Source organism: Pleurodeles waltl, chromosome 9 (genome assembly GCF_031143425.1).
Source record: "Pleurodeles waltl isolate 20211129_DDA chromosome 9, aPleWal1.hap1.20221129, whole genome shotgun sequence".
NCBI lineage: Eukaryota > Metazoa > Chordata > Amphibia > Caudata > Salamandridae > Pleurodeles > Pleurodeles waltl.
In genome coordinates this window covers 547,820,722-547,841,062 of record NC_090448.1, presented here as the reverse complement: position 1 = coordinate 547,841,062, position 20,341 = coordinate 547,820,722, and the positions used below count along the sequence as shown (strand labels likewise).

The 20,341-nt window shown below is 40.6% G+C and overlaps 1 protein-coding gene across 1 annotated transcript in view; it reads right to left on the bottom strand.

Annotated features, from left to right (window-relative positions):
• The window catches only part of LOC138259624 (thyroid transcription factor 1-like), a 42,391-nt gene extending 22,271 nt beyond the window's left edge, over nt 1-20,120 (bottom strand). Inside the window, exon 1 of the mRNA XM_069207474.1 lies at nt 19,729-20,120. Within this exon, the coding sequence (XP_069063575.1) occupies nt 19,729-19,981 (253 nt within the window). The 5' untranslated portion in view covers nt 19,982-20,120. The remainder of the gene's footprint in view (nt 1-19,728) is intronic.
• Nucleotides 20,121-20,341: the final 221 nt, after the last annotated feature.

Genomic DNA, 20,341 nt, shown 5'->3' with positions numbered 1-20,341 from the left:
TTTAATTTTTTATGTGATAACAATCCTGATACCTTGTTTCTTACTGAGACCTGGCTACATGAGGGATCTTTACCAGTAGTAATCATGGCGCTCCTATTCAATTATTAAATAGTTAGGAAGGACAGACAGGACAGGCAGAGGAATTACTATCATTTTTTAAAAATAGATTACAAATGTAAAATTGATGAACTCCCATTTCCTGCCTGTGAGGCCTTGCATTTTGCGCTCTCACTTACACATTTACACTATGAGGAGCTCTGATTTATGGACCGGCAGGGTATGCTAGAAATTGGTGCACCTCTCTTCCTGACTTATTAGCACCTTACACTTTGAGATCTTCGAATTTCACTGTACTTGTCAATATCAATCTCCATTTAAATGACTTGAAGTGTAACCAGAATGTTACTTTCATAGAGAATTTAAGTGTACTCAATCTGTCCCTCTTCAATTCTACTCCCACTCATGTAGCCGGTCATCTTTTGGACCCCATTTTTTCCAGTGTGAAGGATCAGATGTCAGACCGCTCTCTTCCGTTATTCTCGTCTGGCCATTATTCTGTGCCATTCAATGTTAGGATGTCCTCTCTTCCCCTATCAATACGGTCTAATTCTATAATTAAATCTAGGAACTGGTCTAAACTGAATGTTCCAGTATTGAATGAGCAGCTTTTTGGTGCTAGGCCTATATTAAAACAATTGGCTGACTTGGATAATGCCTTGATTCATAATTGCTTACAGAGGCCGTTGAAGTTACTTTACCAGGCACAGGCACAGGCAGGATTCTTCTGCTGGCTTCCTGGGTTACTGAAGCGCTCAGACACTTCAGAGGAAGTCACATGCTAAAGAGGCCAAGGCCAATTATAGAGAGACGATAAAACACTATCATGGTCTTTGTAAGTCTGCACAAGCAACAAATTATTCTAAAAAAATCACAAATGTTCACAATTGTCTGGAGACACTCTTGGAGGTGGTTAAGGAATTGTCAGACTCAAGCATTGTATCTCCTGCGCCCCTACTTTCTCAGATGCAATGTGAGGAACTAGCTCATTTTTTCACCCATAAGGTGGAAAATATTCATCTTCAGCTGGCTAAAGATTGTATGAATGCCTATACTACTGCAGACAATTACACTGTGAACATTACCCAAGTGGGGGATAACCACATTGCAACCATTTCCAGCTTCAGATCTAAAATGAGAGCATGGCCTGTTCTTGGATCTGTGTCCTTTCAAGCCATTGTGCAATCTATTAAATCTGGATCTCTGCTGAATCCCCTACCACCTGCCAAGCTTAAGCTACTGGACCCCGCTCTTCTATCAGTGATAATGGATCTTCTTCATTCCTCTCTGTGAGAGGGATTTGCACCTCAGAAGTGGAAATGTGGAATGGTTCTTCCGCTTCTAAAAAAAGTGAAATTGGATCCTTCCAACTTGTTGAACTTTCGGCCTATGGAGAAAGATGGTAATGCGCAACTCACTGCATTTGCAAAGGTTCAAAGGTTTTTCCATCCCTCGCAGTCAGGCTTCATGGCCGGACATAGTACTGGAGCCGTCCTCCTGGGCAATGCTGAACATCTGAGACAGAACCTAAATAAGTTACAAAACTGATGCACTCATTTTGCTAGGTCTTAGTGTGGCTTTAAATATGGTGTCCTACATTACTTTGGTGGAAAGTCTGGAGTCATTAAGCCTCGAAGATTTTCCTTTGGGTTGGCTCTCTTCCTTCTTAAACGTTTCAGGTTTTTTCGCCTAAACCGCAAGGTTTGACCTCAGAAGTCCTGCAAGGCTCAGTCTTGAGCCCTTTGCTGTCTAATATTTATGTCCGTTCATTGCCGATTTAATAGAGGGCTGTGACTTGATCCTTTTTTCATACATCGATGGCATGCAGATCATCTTTACTTTGTCATCTGCACAGAACCACGGACCATCCGATCTTAACCTGGGCCTGAGCAGAATCTCCTTATGGATGAATAAAAACACTCTCAAGCTTAATGGAGATAAAACTGAGGTCATGGTTCTGGTACAAACTCTTTTCTTTGGGATCCGAGACATTGGCCGGAATCTCTGGGGGCCTTACCTGCCCCGTCTTCTAAGGTGAAACACCTGGGCTTTCTCCTGGACGAAAAACTATCTATGAAATCTCAGGTGACCAAAGTGACTGCCACTTGTATCACAGTACTCAGGTGGCTGAAGAAGACCATTTGGTTGATTTCTCTCTCTGCTCAGAGGACTGTGATTCAGGCTCTAATCTTATCTAGATTAGATTTGGGCAATGTCTTATACCTGGATACTGGTAAGGCTACTGTGCATTGACTGCAGATAGTTCAGAATTCAAAATCTGCCTCAGTATCCTATCTTCTCTGGGAACTGCTCTGGCTTAAGATTTCTAAGTGCATTGAGTGCAAAGCACTGTGCTATATGTTTAAGGCCAGAGTTGGATCAGGACCATTCTACATTCAGGAGCTGGTGGTGCCTTACCAGCTCACACGCTCATTGAGATCCTCACATCGAGTCTTGTACACTGTGCCAAGGTTCTGGCTGGCCCAGATGATAGATTGCTCATTTGCTTACTTAGGCCCCAAACTGGGGAATTCTCTCCTTTAGGCATTGATAAATTGCAAGTCGCTACTGACTAACACTGAGTGCCAGTTGGGTTTCAACTGGGTGAATTTGAATGAAAAGATTGGAACATTTTCTTTATGGCCGAGAAATTAGCCACACCCCTTTCTGAAATTATCACCCTCACAAAGAACTCAATTGCTTTTATTGAAATGTTAGTTTTTCGCCCAGCCTTATTTTTTGACTAGTGTTAGCAAAGACATCTTATTTTTATTAAAAATTATATGTATAATAAACTTACATGTAGGGACCTTCAGGCAGCCCTTGTAATCAATTTGTTCAACCATCATTCATAATTTGATCCCGCCCACCATAGCATGCAACATGGACAATGAGTCCAGTTGTGAAATTGGTTCCTTTCTCTACAAGTGACAGCAATTTGCCCTAAGCACAATTTGTCAACCACAGAGAAAGTCGTCCGTTTTAGTTCCAGGGACTTGTGGGCCATTGAGTAATTTAAAAAAATTACATTAAAAAAAAACATTTTTAATTTGATTTAATTTTAAAAAAAATATTTTCAAGTTTACAGGGGCCAGAGAGTTCCCTAAACACACCTATTGGGCCCTAACTGCCAAATGTAGTGTGTCATATCTCACCCGCAACCTGCCTGCAGACACCGTGTTTTCAATTTGGCTTTCAGCCTATTTCAAAGGGCAGCCCTTGTGTGCCCTTGTGTGCATGTGCATGCAAATTTGAGTGGCTGTCTTTGAGTTGTCTTTGAATTGGCTTTGTGGCAATACAGCAAGAGCTACTGACTTTGGAACTATGGAGCCAGGTTTGAGTCTCGGCATCAGCTCAACATCCTGTGATCCTGGGCAATTCATTAATCTCCCTGTGCTTAAAAAAAAACCTTCCAAAATTGTTGACATATTTTGTATCTGTTTTTTCTGATTTCAAAATGGCCACCTATTTGAATGCACGGAAGCTTGTGTCCACACAAAAGCAGCCATCTTTTAATGTTTTTGTAAAGGTTTATTACAAGAAACATCTGAAAGTGGCCATGTGTGCCTTTATACGTATGTGTACCCAGGTGCTGAAATTTTTATTCAAATTTTGGGATGAAGCTATACAATAACAGTGTTACAAATCACAAAGCCAATAGGATGGCAACCAAAGCCAGGCGTTCTGGTTTTGCCAATATTTGTTCTAATTTCGGTTTTGGTACTTGTACTTTGCTACTTCCAGCATAACGCCAGGATTACAAGTACAAGAATGCACAGAGGAAAAAAGGACATCCATCACCTGACAAGATGTCGCTGATATATCACTACATTAGAAAGTGTAATCGTTCATTATTTTGTACATTTTCACTTCGAATGCATTTCCTCTGCATTGCACACATCAGTGGCAGAGTGCTGAAGTTGCCAGTCACCAGATGTGAGATGCACAATCAGTAAAGGCACTGGAGCTCACATTACTTTGCATTCTGGTATATGAAGTATTAGTCTTACCATGGCAAATGCTGGGCTACATGTAACCATATGAGGCATTTTTACCTCTTTGGTTACTTCAACAGTTTGAGGTTCTTTTGTCCATGGTTGCATCGAAATGCATACAAATCATGTAGACTTAATAATGGGGTGAAATACTAGGAATACCAAGGCGCTCAGGATACAAAATAAACCAATGATCTCAAAAGAAGAGGATGCCTACACGAGGGTAATCACCCAACCCTCAACAAGGTTCCAAACGGAACCTCAAACAACAACACAATGGTGCGTTTGTGCTCTTTGAATGCCGGTTTGGATTTTTGTCGGAAGATACTCAGAGACACGCTTTGGAGTTATTGGACGAGTTATTGGCTTTGGGTGTACTCGCTACATGGTCTCCTTTTTCTTCGAATATTGACAATTATCCGCCAATTTCAGCCAGAACCGTATTGGACTATTTGCACAGAACTTGTGATGGAAATCTCTATTATTGGGACATTTAACTAAGACACAAATAACTAGTCAAGTGCCCTGAAGAAGTCGTTTGGGATGAGAGAAAACACTGTCCCGAGACGAAACACGTGTTGGCTTAAATTCGGCTTGAATTCTAATGAATTACAATAACAGGACGGATGATCTATAATGAATTGATTGTCACAAATTGGGTTGAATTGAAAAACTTGACGAACGGGTTAAAATAAATGGTTAAATTGTTTTATTATGAATTGTAATTATATCTTCAATTTGTGTTGAGGCATGCATTGTATAATTATGTTTTTTCGTGGGAAAGTGATCACATTATGATTTGATTCTAACAAATTGTCTTATGAGGGGTACCGCACATTGTTGTGCATACAAATCATGAACTGCGCAAATAAGGCAAAATCACTTTGCCACTGGCTTGCACCCCATTCAGTTCTTGTTCTGTATTGCCAACTATCGGTGTCATACTTAGGCTTCTGCCTTACATTGCCTTTTGGAAGTTCAGGCGATAATACATATGAATGCGATTGAAATCAGCCTCCTTTCAAATCTCTCAATGATTTCTTGAGGGTTTTATGATGGAACAACGCATGCCTTAACAACGTGATCCACATATGCCTTTACCACGCATGCCTTTACAGGGAATTTCGTTGTAAAAGCGGCCTAATAAAGGCATGTGTAGAAACGCATGCAAAATGGCATCTGTCATATAACCTCCCCACCCGCCCTGAGGCCCAAAACTACCCCACCCCTAATACCTAAACTACCCCAACCCCCCACCTGCCCTGAGCCCTTAAAAAAAATACTATCCTAACACCCACCTCAATAAACTAAAGTACCCGGACCCCCCCACCCACCCTGAACCCTAAAAAAAAACGACCCACCCCTGTCCCATAAAACTAAACTAACCTGACACCCCCACCCGTCCTGAGCCCTAAAAAAACAACCCGCCCCTAAAAAGTGAACTACCCTGACCCACCCACCCATCCTGAGACCTAAATAAAAAACTACCCGATTCCTACCCCTAAAAACTAAACTACTGCGACACCCCCACCCACCTTGACCCCTAAAATCTTCCTCTCCTAATAAGGAGTGTACCCCGACCCCCACACAACCTAAGCTCTTAAAAAACAAAACTATACCGACCCCACCCCTAATCACTAAATTACCCCGACCCCACCCACCATTAACCCATAACAAAATACCCGACCCCTCCGACCCTCCCCCTAAAAACTAAAGTACCCTGACACCCCACACACCATAAGCCCTAACACCACCCCCACCATTAAAAACTACCCACCAACCCCACCCAAACTCCACTTACCTCACCGCGTCCTCTACCGATCTTTCCTCCTCTTCTCTCCTCCTTCCTCCCACCCTTCCTTAAACCTCCCCCACCCCTTTAAAAATAAACTTCTCTGCCCCCACCCTAGCCCTAAATAAAAAAAATACCTTAACCCTCCCCACTCCAGCCCCTCAACAAAAAGAAATAGCCAGACCCCCCACCCTAATCCCTCAAAACAAATACCCAAACCCCCACCCCATAAAAAAATAGCCAATCCCCGACTCCCCACCCACCCCAATCCCTAATCCACCCCCTACTCCTGCCCCAGCCCCACTACCTCACCTCGTCCTCTGCGTCCTTTCCCAAACAACACATGGCTTTTTCTGTGGCTTAACTACGCATATGAGTAGTTCAACACATGCGTGGTTAAGGCACAGAAAAAAGCCATGTGTTGTTCAGGCAAGCACGGTTACGCTTGTGTGGGAAACGTCCACGTCCTTAAGGACGCGTTGTTAAGAACATTTCCCTTTATTGAGTGTATCTGAGTAGGACACAAAGGGGCTAATTTACAAAAAAAATAGTGCAACAGAGGAGAGCAACAAAAGTTGCTGTGGTAGGGAAGGAAACATTTTGGAGCCATATTTACTAAAACTGTTCTGTTGCTGCTTTCTTCCCCTGCACTGCTGCTTTTTGGACTGCTAAGCACCATGCATACTTCTGTGCACCGTATTGCAAAGGTACATGTGTGATGTGTAGAACAGGTTTTGTATTGGTGGGGTAACAATCCAGTACAAGATCATTTGAAAACATTGGTTGTGTGATATACACTGCATCATACATGCAATGTGTGAAATGTAGTGAAAAATAAAAACATTTCACTGACTTTGCTCGTGCATCATGTGGGAATTATTTTTTTTAGACAACGCCAGAACTGAAAATCTTTGAAGCTCGGTCTTTGTGTCAAAAACCTTGGATGTAATAGTTCGAATGCCCAAGTGTAACCATGGAATGAATGCTTGAATCAAAGTAGCACATAGCAGTATAAGTGCGCTATTTGTGCTACTTTAAGGGCACTTTTGCTGCAGAAAAGATGTAGTGGCAAATAAACAGCATGTTGAGACTTTAAAACACTGTATATCACTTTGCAGGACTTTGTGTTGGCTCAAAATCTTGATACATCTGCCCCAAACAATCTGCTTTCATATTTGTTGTTACGAAAGCAACAGCTAAACATGAAAAGAAAGCAAAAAAAAGAACCCTGCAAAGGGGCATTCTGGGAATTAATACAGTTATGCAAATGAGGCAAAGCTATTCTCTTGCAGGGTCTCTGTGTGATCGGTTTCTCTTCTCTCCTTTGCTTCGCTTTTTAATATTCCTACTGATTGTGCGCCACATGTGGAAACATGATTTTACACTAGTCTACTTTTAGGAGAAAGCTGTAACGCCCCTTTTTTAGAAATGCTTTTTTTTACAAAATAAGTTAATTATTGCCTAGCCTTTCTGCTTCTCATAGCTCTTTTGTGGTTTCCAGGACCTTTCTGCACTGGCCACCATCTTTGATCCACCACGTTCTGAAGCATCCATCCGTGGTTTGCTTGCAGCAGGCCATGCATAAATCACTGTATACGTACATCAGTTCTACTGACACACTTCTGATATTCAGGAGAGTTACATGGCAAAACCTGAACACAATCACACTGTGCAGGGTCATAACACAAGCCCCTGTAGCAAGAGGATTCCCCAACCCCTTCAGGGGCCCTACAACCCCTTCAGGGGACCCCTACTCATGCCAAAGTCAATTAATATCTGTGAGATAAGGGAAATTCAAGGATGCCTCATCACATTCTGCAAGGGGGAGCATCATTTTGCGTTATACCAATAGCACAGTACACCAGATGTCAAGCTGAACCTAAGTTCTTGATTCACAGGCTGGATTTGGGTTACAGAAATACTTAGGGCTATACCTTGCTGCAGTGCATGACAAGGAAAAGGCAGGAATGTGCTGCATGTAAAAGTATAAGGCACATTCCTGCCTTTTCCCCAGCGATGGCACTGTTTTGACTGCCTAGCGCCAACATAGGAATTGCGTTGTAAGGAGGATTATTTTTGTGCAGGAAAGTGCACCTTCCTGCACAAAAACAACCACTATGACATTTTCCTCTTTTTATGTGTCCTGTAGAATGCAGCACACATAGAGAGGGGAATAAACAAGGAGCAAGAAAGCTATATCTCCTTGTTGTACCTCACTGGGGAGGTGTAGCAGTTTTGGTGTATTCCCAGATATACCACTTCTGGTAAATCTGGGAATGTGTTGAAATCCATGGATGTTGCGGAGGAACACTTATGCAACATCCATGGAAAGCCTCCCTGGGGCAGATTAACACAACACAGTGATTTGTGATGTATTGCTTTACTCCAGATTTATGAAGCCACTCAGGGCCATGCAAGGTGGCCGGTGGGGCCTCATAAATCACATTTTGGCCTTGCATCACGCATGCACCACGGTGCATGGTGTAAGAGCAATGCAACATCCCTTATAAGTCTATGTGGTGCATGTCTGGCGCAGTGAGAGTTATGTCAACGCCAAGGTTTAGCCCTCCACATACACACACTTCAAACAAAACACTAGTTGGTCAGGGAATGCAATCTGTTTTCCTTTAAGGATGTGTTTATATAAAAAAAGAAAAGCCTTAGTTTCATTTTTTAAGAGTAGGCATAGATCCATGGGGTCACAGCATACTCCTTAAAATATTTTTGTCAACATCCAGAAAGGGGAAGAGCCACACAAGTCATGCACCCGTGACTCCCCTTGTTGTCTAGTTTTAAAAAGTGTGCAGGTTTGCTAGGTTTCCTCAGGTGCTGGCTGAAGTAGGGCCCAAAGTCTACAGCTATCCGCATTACAGTAACAGGGCCCTTTTCAGTGCAAAAATGCGATGTCTATGTTGCGCTTGGGGCCCTTTCCTTTTGCATGAATTAGGCCTACCCACACAACTCAAGTAGCAGTTTTTTAGGGAGACTTAGGGAAATGCAGGGTGCTTGGAAATGTGTGGCTCCCCCAGATTCCAGAAGCTTTCGGCACAGAAATGTGAGGAAAATGTGTGTTTATTACCACAGTTTGATGTTTGCAAGGGCTTCTCTGTATAATTACCTAGTGAGAGCCACACAAGTCACATACTATTTGACTTCACTGGCTGTCTAGTTTGTTTAAAAAGTGCAGGTTTGCTATATTTCCATTTGTGACAGTTGATCTAAAGCCTAAAATCCATAGCTACCCACATTGCAAAAAATGGTTCATTTTCTGTGGAAAAATGTGATGTGTTTATGTTGCGTGAGGTAGCATTTGAATCGGGAAACTCAGGGGAGGAATGTTGGGAGGTACGAAATGTGTGGCTTTTCGTAGGTTTCTTTAGTTTTCTTCGCTGACATACATGAAAAATTTGTGTTTTTGGTCAAACTTCTGGGTTTGCAAAGGCTTCTGGGTAAAATTACCAGGTGAGAGCCGTGCACATCACCCCATCCTAACCTCCGCTGGTTGCCTAGCTTTAAAAAATGTACAGGCTTGGTAGGTTTCTCTAAGTGCCAGGTGAGCTAGGGCTCAAAAGTCACAGCTACTCACATTGTTAAAAAAAAGGTGCATTTTGGGTTGAAACATTTGATGCGTCCATGCTGCATCTGGGGCTGTTTCCTGGTGCAAGCACTAAGCCTACCCACACAATTGAGGTACCATTTGCATTTCCAGACTTGAGGAAATAGTAGGTGGATGGAGATGTGTGGTTCCCCACAGATTCCAGAACTTTCCAACTCAGAAATGTGAGGAAACTGTGTGTTTTTGTCAAAGTTTGAGGTTTGCAAGGGGTTCTGGGTAAGAAAATACAGTGAGAGACCTGCAAGTAATCCCACCCTGAATTCCCCTAGATGCCTAGTTTTAACAAATGAATAGGTTTACTGGGTTTCCCTAGATAAGCCTCAGGTAGGGCCACACATTCCCACACTGGGGAAAAAAGGGTCAGTTTTCCGTGGAAAAATGTGATGTGCCCAGGTTGCGTTTTGGCCCATTTCTTGTCGAGGCACTAGGCCTGACTATCCACACAAGTGAGGTACTGTTTTTATTGGAATACATGTGGGAGCATAGCATAGTAGAATATTTGTTATTATCAATTGAATTTTTCTGCATTTGTGCCTTCCAAATGTAAGTCGATGTGTAACAAATAAGATCGTTTTTTTAAAAATGCCCTTTCAAACACATGCTAGTATAGGTACCCATAAATTCAAAGATGTGCAAATAACTACTGCTCCTATAGCCCATTTCTTGTGCCCTTTTCATAAATACATAGATTTCTTTGATATCTATGTTTCACTTTACACATTTCACCATATGAATTGGTCTATACTTGGTACACAATGAAAGACCATTTTACTGTGCAGCTCAGTTGCTGGCTCTGGGTACCTTGGATTCTTGGCATACCTACAAATCCTATATGTCTTTAAAACCAGAAGGGTCTAGCAGACGTTGTGGTATATGGGTTTTGTAAATTGGCCATCATGACAAAAAGTTACAGATGAAAATGTTGTTACAAATAGCATGTCTTCCTACTCATTTTCAATATTTCTTTATTTCAGCAATTAGTTTCTTTAGGGAAATCTTGAGGGATCTACACATGTGACTCCTTGGTGAATTCAGAATGTTTTCTACTGTTCAGATATCTATAGCGTTCTTGAATAATCCATGGGTTTCACACTTTTCCCACCACAAACTGGAAGTGGGTCGAAAGCACAAAAAAATAGGGAAATAGCCCACCTAAAAATGCCAAAACTGTGTTAAAACATTTTTGTTTGATTCAGCTCTGCATGTTCCTAAAAGCTGGAAAGATATTGACTTTAGCACAATAAACCACTGGTTGACCATTTATTAGGGAAAAAAACAGACACTTTTATCCAGAGCACTTTTTTTTCCTATTTTTTCCAAAATTCTCAAGATGTAGCTATATTTTGCCTATTTCCTGGTCCCCTTTAGAGAAATCCACAGACCGTGGGTACCTTTAGAACCCACAGGATGTTCAGGATACAAAAAGGACACAAATTTGGCATGATATCTTATGTGGACAAAAAGTGATGGAGGCCCATGAGTGAACTACCCCAAATAGCCAAAAAAGGGACTCATCGCTGCAGAAGAGGAGAAAAGACCCAGCAGTTAAGGGTTTAACAACGCATATACCAGTCTGCAGCGGGCTATAAGGTGTTAGTATGGTACTTTTGTATTCTCTGTTCTGTTTAATCAGGAACTTTAGGGGGGAGTACAAATTATTAAAAGTCCTGATTCCTAGCCCTATAGGTAAAATCTCTCACTTGGGGCTAGTGTGGACAAGTCCCCCACATTCTCCCAATCTTGTGTTTGATTATAGTGTCCTTGGCACTGTTACATTTAATCTGTCAGGGAAGTTCTACAGAACCAATAGTGCTATAGAACCATTATTCTTAGAGCGGACTTTGTCGATCCACAGAATTCTTAAAATCCAGTCAGATTGTCAGAATGACTAATAAGAATGCAAATAATTGTCACTGAAAAGCACAGTATATATGAAAATATGCACTATACATATTCATTGTAAATACCTTAAAACCCTAATTGTGTTTTGTTATGTGGTGGCGCAAGGAACACAGTTATATTTATTTTGTGAATCTACATGGTTGTGAGGGTGCATCGAAATGCTTAACACTAACGTTGTATTGTTACCTTTTAGAGACTGCTAAAAATCAGATAACTCCAGCCTATTTGTATTCACAAAAATCCATCCCTAGTGCCACTGAGAAAAACCTAGCGGACATAATGTTCCTCAGGCTGGACGTAGGCCCCGCTCTTGCTCGATTGTTCAAGCTGGCATTTCCACATGTTTTAAGGAATCCGGTACATTGTTCTTGAAGACCTTTCTGATTTATAAGCTGGTGCGTTTCTGCCCATGAGCGTGAAGGTCTGCTCGAATTCGAATTCCACTCTAGAGTTCTAAAAATCTATTAGTTATTTTGACAATCTTTACGTTTGTGCAGAACTTTGATATTTATTTTACTGATCAAGTTCCACAGTGGGTTAATTTTACAGTACATGTTTGTGTAGTAGAAGAGACATGACAAGTCAATGATGATAGGACAGGAAGTGACATCACATGATTTTTGACCTGGAGCTCAGGTCACTGTACTGTTGTTAAACAATTGGTTTTGTAAACTCAAGTCTTCGTTATCTTACTAAAGACATATCGCAAATTGGTAGTTAATTATTAAGTAGGTTGGTATAGCTGGTGATAGTTGCCCGGAAGTGGAATATTTACAAGTGTGGTAAATACCTTCTATTTCGAAATTTGCAAGAGTGAATGCAACATAACTCATGGAATTGGTATTTACTACATGTGTAATTCGACCAGTTTTGCATTTTTTCGTGGCATTTTCCCTCTTTCACCTGTTTTTACTGGCAAAATCTATCAAGGAAATATAAAGGGGTGCGTAGTACATAAAAACATCACAATACATGCGGTAAGTAGGGCACCATTCACAATCCCGCTGTTTGTGGAGGTATTGAATGTTTATCCGTTATCTAAAATCAAGCCCTTACTAGAATATCATTTTAAAATCAAAATCTTGAGCTTGTGTTATGTTTTCAAATTCCTGAGCCAAATAATGCCGGGATAACTTTCTGAGCTGCAGGTACAAGAAGACCACACAATTTCCACTTTCACATCCCCAGTTCACACTTCATTTTCTGTGGGTTTCAAGTTTTTCTTTATTCTTGCTGGTACAGGAGCATGATGTGATGAGTAGCCTCAGTGAATTGTAAATTTTGAAGACGAAATTTATAAACTCCCAAATTTCATGTTATATAAAATTGTTGCATTGCATGGTTTCCTGTAATTTTCACCCACCTGAGACTGATTCATTCAAAAAATGTTTCACCGAGAGTGATTTTCTGCTCGAGCTAGCTTTCTGTCAGTATCTTGCTTGGAAAGTATGACCTCAGGTGAAAGGAGTCACTCGAAATACCAGTGAACTATATATCGCACCAAGAGTATCATTTCACTATTTCCCCATGAATTTTTGCAGTTAAAAAACATGGAATTTCGCACACATAAACACAAATCAATATTTCAGAGATTTATTTTTCTGTGGTAATAAGAAGCAGACTCATTCCGTGGTAACAGTTACCAAATGTCTAATGTAGAAATTACACACATATACACATGCAAACATAGAAAAATACCTGCTTAGATATTTCACGCAGACACAAGGACATCGAGAAAAGATAATTTGTTACTTTTTTTTTTTACAGTGGCAGTAGTTTGTTAACTTCGGTGGTATTTGTTTAGACGCTCAAAATGCAGAAAAATGTGTGTTTTAACATGACATTTTTACTTCCAGCAGTAACTCCATATCTTTAGCGATAATATATACTTGAGAAGTAAAAGCCTCCTGAGCTGTGATTTTAGCTGTGTTGTAATTTACTTAATTTAATTTATTTCTTCCTCAATAAGGTGTGCTTAATCATATTTTGGTATATCCCATTTAAGTTTGCTGCAAAGTGAGTTGTTTTAATTGACCTGTTTTATTGGCTTCATGGGTCCTGGTGAGTAATTTTAGTCAACAGCATCACTTTTATGGTAAAACCCACACTATCACACACTATTTTGGTTACACCACACCCAAAGCATGATGTCTCAAAATTGGAGCCACTAGTAAAATGTAAATTAAAACATTCAGATGCCTGTCCACAAAGCTAAATTTGGATGTAAGTGTACAACCATTTTTAAAAGTTTTTTATAGCACAAACTTGGCCCTAGGGCATTAGAACACGTTACATGAAAACTAGACTTTTTTTAGGCACGGGAAGATCAAGTGATTTTCCCGGAATCATGGGATGTTGAGTCGAGGCCAGGATTGGTTCCCCAGTTCCAGAGACAGCGGCAATGGTCATTACACCACATCTCCCAATTTACCCCAGTCACATCTTCCATGATTCACAAAGAGATTCCTAGTAGGCATAAGACGTTTTATGGGTGTGGCGTGTTCTGCACTTGTGATGGAGATCTCCACACCCGTAAATCACACTGAAAGAATTCCTGGGTGTTTCAAGGCCTAATTAGGCATGGGAGTTTTGGAAAGCCCACACGCAAGTACATTTGTGAGCATTCACAAATGACAGTTAATCGCTTTTCCTGCCTGGAAAGCACTGTATATTCTCTTCAGTCAAATGCTGGTGTAAATACTCTTTCCAGGGTGTAAAGGGAAATAGATCACAACCAGATCTCATCGTGGTACAGCAGAGGAGCGGGTTTCCCAGCAAGAACATTGTGTGACTTCTCAAGAAATCAGCTTGGAAATCTGCAGCAGGTGGAACTTTCCATTGGCATTTCTTGAGAAGTTCATGAATTGCAAGAAATAGTAAACATTCACTTAGAAGTACATTTAAAAATCCAAGTGTAGTTTTACTCTTTACTTTGTGAATAGGTCCCACAAAATTGATATGTGTTACACTGGTGGGATCTCCTAAATCAGCCACATTTGTTCAATGTGTAGCTACACCTAATCACCTGCAGGAATCTGCTTAGATTGAAAGAACAGTATCACCTTTTATAGCCAAAAACTGAACTCAAAATAAAAGTATGATAACTTAATTTTAAGTAGGCAGCCATTTATCAAATAAACAGACTTTCACAGAAAATCGCAATCCTTTTCAACTGCAAATTATGAAGGTACAAGATAGCTCCTGAAACTAGCGGCTGCCATGTTTCTCTTTTCTTATTATGCATTTATGGTTTGTGCTGCAATAACTGTTTTTATGTTTCAGTGCATAAATTGTTATTCAGTTACTTTTGTAGTTGGTGCATGGTGGCAGAACCTTGAAGAGATCTGCTTCTGTATACAGTAAATGTATTTAGGATTTTTTTTTTTAAAGTGAAAACAGAAAATCATAACATATTAATAAGCTGATTTCGATATTCTATTGCTTATCAGAATTACAGCCATAAATATAGATGCAAAAAAAAAACAAAGGAATTGTGACTGGACAAAAAGCATTGAGCTTCATGATTTTTTGAGACAAAAGGAAATGCATTCTGGTTGTTTGAATACATTTTCAAGGGGATTACAATGGTGTTTTTCAAGTGTTACTTGCACTCATTGTCAAGGCTTTTATGTTATGTAATAGGAAGTGTAGGATGGTGGAAGAAAAAAGCATGAGGTGGGATAAAGTTTAGACAGCTTTAATATTCAAAAATTCAAAATAACAGAATATTATGTGGCTAGTTCTCTGGCAGTATTATTTTCATCTTTTTGAGCATAAAACAACTTTTTTTATGAGATGTATAAAAATAATGTGCAAAAGTAGAAAATCCATAATTTTGTGGTAAATGCTGCAGCCACAGAGTTGTATAAATCCACTGGCCATCATTATAGTGCAGTTTTATTAACAATTTATTTGTGAAAGATAAACAAAACCTAAACATTCTAATTCCAGTCAGTGACCACTGTTAGCTGTACTTCGAAGAAAACAGGTTCTATTCAGAAAATCATCAAAATAATATATATAATTCAAAAAATCCATTATCGTAAGTATGAAATTTGGACATGCATATTGCTAGCTTGCAGTTTCAGTGACACCACTCGGTTATGCATTCTTTCTTCCTCTCTCTCCTCTACTTAAAGTTAGATCAGGCTTTCCATAGGAAGGGCGTTTTTTTGTTTTGTTCACAACTTTAGCGCCAAATGATGAATTATCACATTTTTCAAATCAAAGTTCATCCATTTCAGCGCCTTCCTGAGAGGTTTCCTGGTGGTCCATCGAGTGGAAAGAAAGGAGGGGTCCAGCGAGAAAAAAGAGGGGATGTCAAAATACAATATCCCCATGCAATTTGCAGAGGGAATTTTACCACAGCGCTACGGACAAACACAGCTGAACAGAATTACTCCACATTTGTCAGAAAGCATGATCTTTACCCAGAAAGTGTGCTTTTTGTGACTTGGTGTAAATTCATTCAGTAGTCTGTTAGAGAATAAGGTTAAAAATGTATATGGTAGGTGGAAATTCTAAAATGCAACCGTTGTTATTGGATGATGAGGCTTTTTGGAGCGAGCACTTTAACTGGCTAACCGCAACATGAGCAGAAATGTTGCAGTGGCCATTGCACCTATGTCGCTTAAATTTTTTTTTTCTTCAGTGAACAAAATGCACACACATATATATGTGTGTATAGATAGATAGATAGATAGATCTATCTATATCTATCTATATATATATATATAGATATATATATATAGATATATATATATCTATATATATATATATATACAATTGTAATTATTACTATACAGTGCTTACCACCCCGGAGAAGGCGTTGAAGTGCTTTAAGCCAGGTAGCATGCTGCTCCAGGAACCAAAGGTTAGTGATTAGTCCAGTGTTTATTATTCGTTACATGGATTACACTTCCGTTCTTGTGGAAACAGTTGTTTCATGCATATAGGTATCATAGGTGATAATAGATATAGTACAGGTAGCTATTTAAAGAGGTTACATATGTTAAAGAAACATAGGTTTAGTAAATATCATTTTAATAATCTATGATACATATGTATTGTAGAGTAATCAGTCGATCCATCGATAGATAGATAGATAGATAGATAGATAGATAGATAGATAGATAGATAGATGGATAGATAGATAGATAGATAGATAGATAGATAGATAGATAGATAGATAGATAGATAGATAGATAGATACTTTCTTAACATGTCGGAAAAAACAATTAAATAAGTCGTCATCCAGACGTACCCCCACACAAATGCACAAAAATACCTGTACACTCATACATGCTGTAATTTCACAAACACGTTCTCATTTCATGCACATATCATACACTTCAGGGCGATTTAAACATGCACATTACTAGTGACATATATTTTGTGCCATACTGTGAGTGCAAATGTTACGTGGGAAAGAAGAGAAAATTATTTTTATATTTTTTTTTGGCAAGTGAGAATAAAAGAGTTTTGTGCTCGAGTCTTGATTTTGTCCCTATGCAGATATTACCATAGAAACATCTTTCTTAAAAATGTTGTGGCCTGACTGATATGTTCCATTCATAGCTTGCTTTCGTCCTATATAATGCTTCCACACTTCTTAGTTTGGAAGAGAAGGGTACTGGGTACTCTGACAGAGTATGATAGCGTTATTTGTCTAGGATCATACTGTTTGGTCAAGCAGGGATGCAAGAATCTGGGCTCGAGTCTTTCTGTAAGGTCAGTATTGTACAAGTGTACCTATTTGTGTTAGGATCAGATAAAATCGAATTGCACGCTTCTACGGAAGTACTCATATTTAATGTTTACTCCAGATGTTAGCCCCTGCGTGCTTCATTTCACCATATTTCGCAATCTCCAGTTTAAATATTAGCATTTTCGTAAACTGGGAGCAAAATATCAGCACTTTCTCAGCTTTGACTTCCGATATTATTGAAAATGTGACATGGGTGGCCAAATGTTGACTTTTGACTCGTGTTAGGGAAGAGTGCATGGAGTACGTGGGACCAATCTGGCCCACTCACTATCCTTCTCACAGCAAGTGTCGAACTGGGACGTGCTTTTATGTAGCGCCTGCTGAGGCAGTCATGTGGTTTTATAGCGCTGCAAAGAACTAGTGTGACAATGATTCACTCGAATGGATTGTGGGATTTTGGAGAGACTTGTTCTAATGCAGGAATACGCGTTTGTGCTCATTTATACCTCAGAGTTACAACTGGGCACAAAAAAACAGCATGATGTAAATAACGTTTGGCTATTTTTGCCCTCGATTGGCGCATATTTTTATTCCATTTCACACTATTTTGCACTCTTTCATACTGTGACAGGGGTGAGTGAACCAGGGATTCAGCACAAGCTGCACTCAGTTCCTGTTGAGCATTGGTGTAAAAAAAAAAATAGGCACAAATAGCAGTTTTGGAATTTTTAGGGTAAGTGCATCAGCCTAAATTATCCTGCAGAAGTCAAGCAGTAGCAGTTGAAATAGGTGGGGATTAGGTTATTGCGTATTTATACCATTCCGATGGACCTTCAGTTTTGAGGGCATCAGTGAATTACCACCAGTGCTCGATTTGATCAATCCTGAGTAAGACACGAAAGAGGGAAAGACGGATGAAAAGAAAGACGGAAAACCAGTGACATCGTTAATAAGCAGGAAAGAGAGAGAAGCTGTGACGAGATGAAAGGGAAAGAAGTGTGGGGAGGTGGTCAGATAAAACATACTAGCAGCCTTGGTATTCAGCACCCCGACCTTGGATCAGCAGGCCGCGGGTTTCTGAGCAGGCCGCAGCACTTATTCTTTTACAAATTAAGCATGGCCTATCATGAATGGCTTCCCCCCAGCAAAAAGGTGGGCGCGTAAAAACGTGTCGACGAGCGGGTGCTGTACTACTACACAAGTTGCCATATTTTTTTATCACAAGACCTCTGTAGGAATGCCCCCTCATTCTTATCTGGATGTTAAGCGGAGCTAACGGTGGGATCGTGATAGCAAACTCCGCAGTAACTCCATGGGTCAGGATTTTTTCACCTGGAGACAAACCTGCCGCGGAAAGCAGCCAAAATCGTCGAGTGAAAAAAGGCGCAAAAACGTGCAGAAATTGGCGCAGAAGCATCATTTTCCACAGTTTATTTCCAAAAACCCCATAATCTGGATAAATCCCTACCTCCTAGCTTTGCCTGGAGGCATCCATGCCCCAAGAATCAATAAATCCCAGAAGAGAGAACTACCATGCCAAATCGACCAGTTAGTTATCCCAAATGTATGCCATACACGCTAAATCCAGTGGTAATACCACACCTCAAAAAAGCACTAAAGATATTAACGCACTGAGGTGATTACCTCTGTATTTAGCTCGCCGCTCCAGAATATGTCCTTCGGCAGTCACGTATGTAAAATTATGGGGTACCTCGCCGATGTGGCCGAAAAGACATCCCCCCATGGGGTTTCGGCGGCTACAGTACACTCTTGAAATCTGTAGTGTTTGGACATTTTCCTGCTGGGATTTTGAGGTGCCAAACCCCGAATTTAAGGCGTGCCATTGAAAGGGCAACTCCACTGCGGGCTCCACAATTTCATTTGTTTTAAGGGAGTTTTGTCATAAATCCATTTTATTCCGTGAATAACAAAGGATGTCAGTGTTATGACAGGTAAAATAAAACATGTACATGATATAGTTCATTAGATGAAAGGCACGGCCTCTGGTCGCCACACTGACATATTTTAAGGGTTTTCATCCTTGAATTATAGCCCAGTGAACAGGTGTAGATTTTGCCTCTTTTTTACACTGAAAATTATATATATATATCGCCTTATATTCGCGCAGAACTGTGTGACAGCCCCTGGCAGTGCTGAACAATATAGGCAGCTTGCTCGTTACCAAAACTGAAAAAATATGCTAATGCTGAGAGACCGACACAGTTTCTTAAATAATTGATATAGGTATCACTCCCTAAATATGCACATATCCACTACCAAGTGCATGTACAAGTCCAGGAGCTGCATTGACAAATATTGATTGACAATGCTGAGCGCTTACATCGTACATTTTACATTGTTCAATCAGCAAATGTATACACCATAGACTTTCTAAGTCTACAATGGTACTAATTTTATCTCTTTCACATGCATTAGAGGGCGAGTCAGTGCAATGTGAAATTAAACATCACCAGGTGGATTGGATAATTGAAGATATGTATAAGTCCAAACAAAAGGCCGAAGTGCAACATACAAGAAGTAATGATATATATATATATATATATATATATATATATATATACACACATATATAATCTTAAAGATAAAACACGAAGCATGATGGAAATGATAACATATGCAGTCCTCGTGCTTTACTTACTAGATGGGTAGTGGCCTTCCTGGCTGCCCCCGTACCAGTCCGAGTTGGTCACTGCGGCCCTTAGGTTGTCCTGGTAAGATGGTAGCTCACCATGGCTGCTGGTGTATGTGGTGGTGCAGTAGCCCCTCATAGTGCCCTGGGGCAGGCAGTGGGCCACGGAGAAGCTGGTGGCTCCTAGAGGCGGCTGGAGGCATTGTTGATGGTGGGAGACCTGCATCATTGGCCCAAAGCCTTCCAGGCAGGGGGTCTCCATGGCCCGAGGCGTGTCCCAGCTTAGGGGCCTGCGGTCCAGCGTCTTTCGAGCTTCCAGTCAGGGCGAGGTGGGGACTGTGTGTACGAGATGTCCCAGACTTGTGCAGGGGCTCCAGTGGACCTCAGCTCCTCAGCTTTCATTCTTTACACACTCTTATCAGGGGATTAGGGCCTACAGACGCCAGGAATAAGGGGGGAGGAGGAGCCTAAGGGCCAGGCTTCCAATACAATGGAGTGTAAATACACTGACCTCATTAATGACTCAGGCCTTCTTCGATGGGCGGCCAGGGGGGACAGAAAGAGGGAAGCAGAGACAGGGGCATACCCGAAAATACACTGAGTGTGACACAATGTGAGGAAA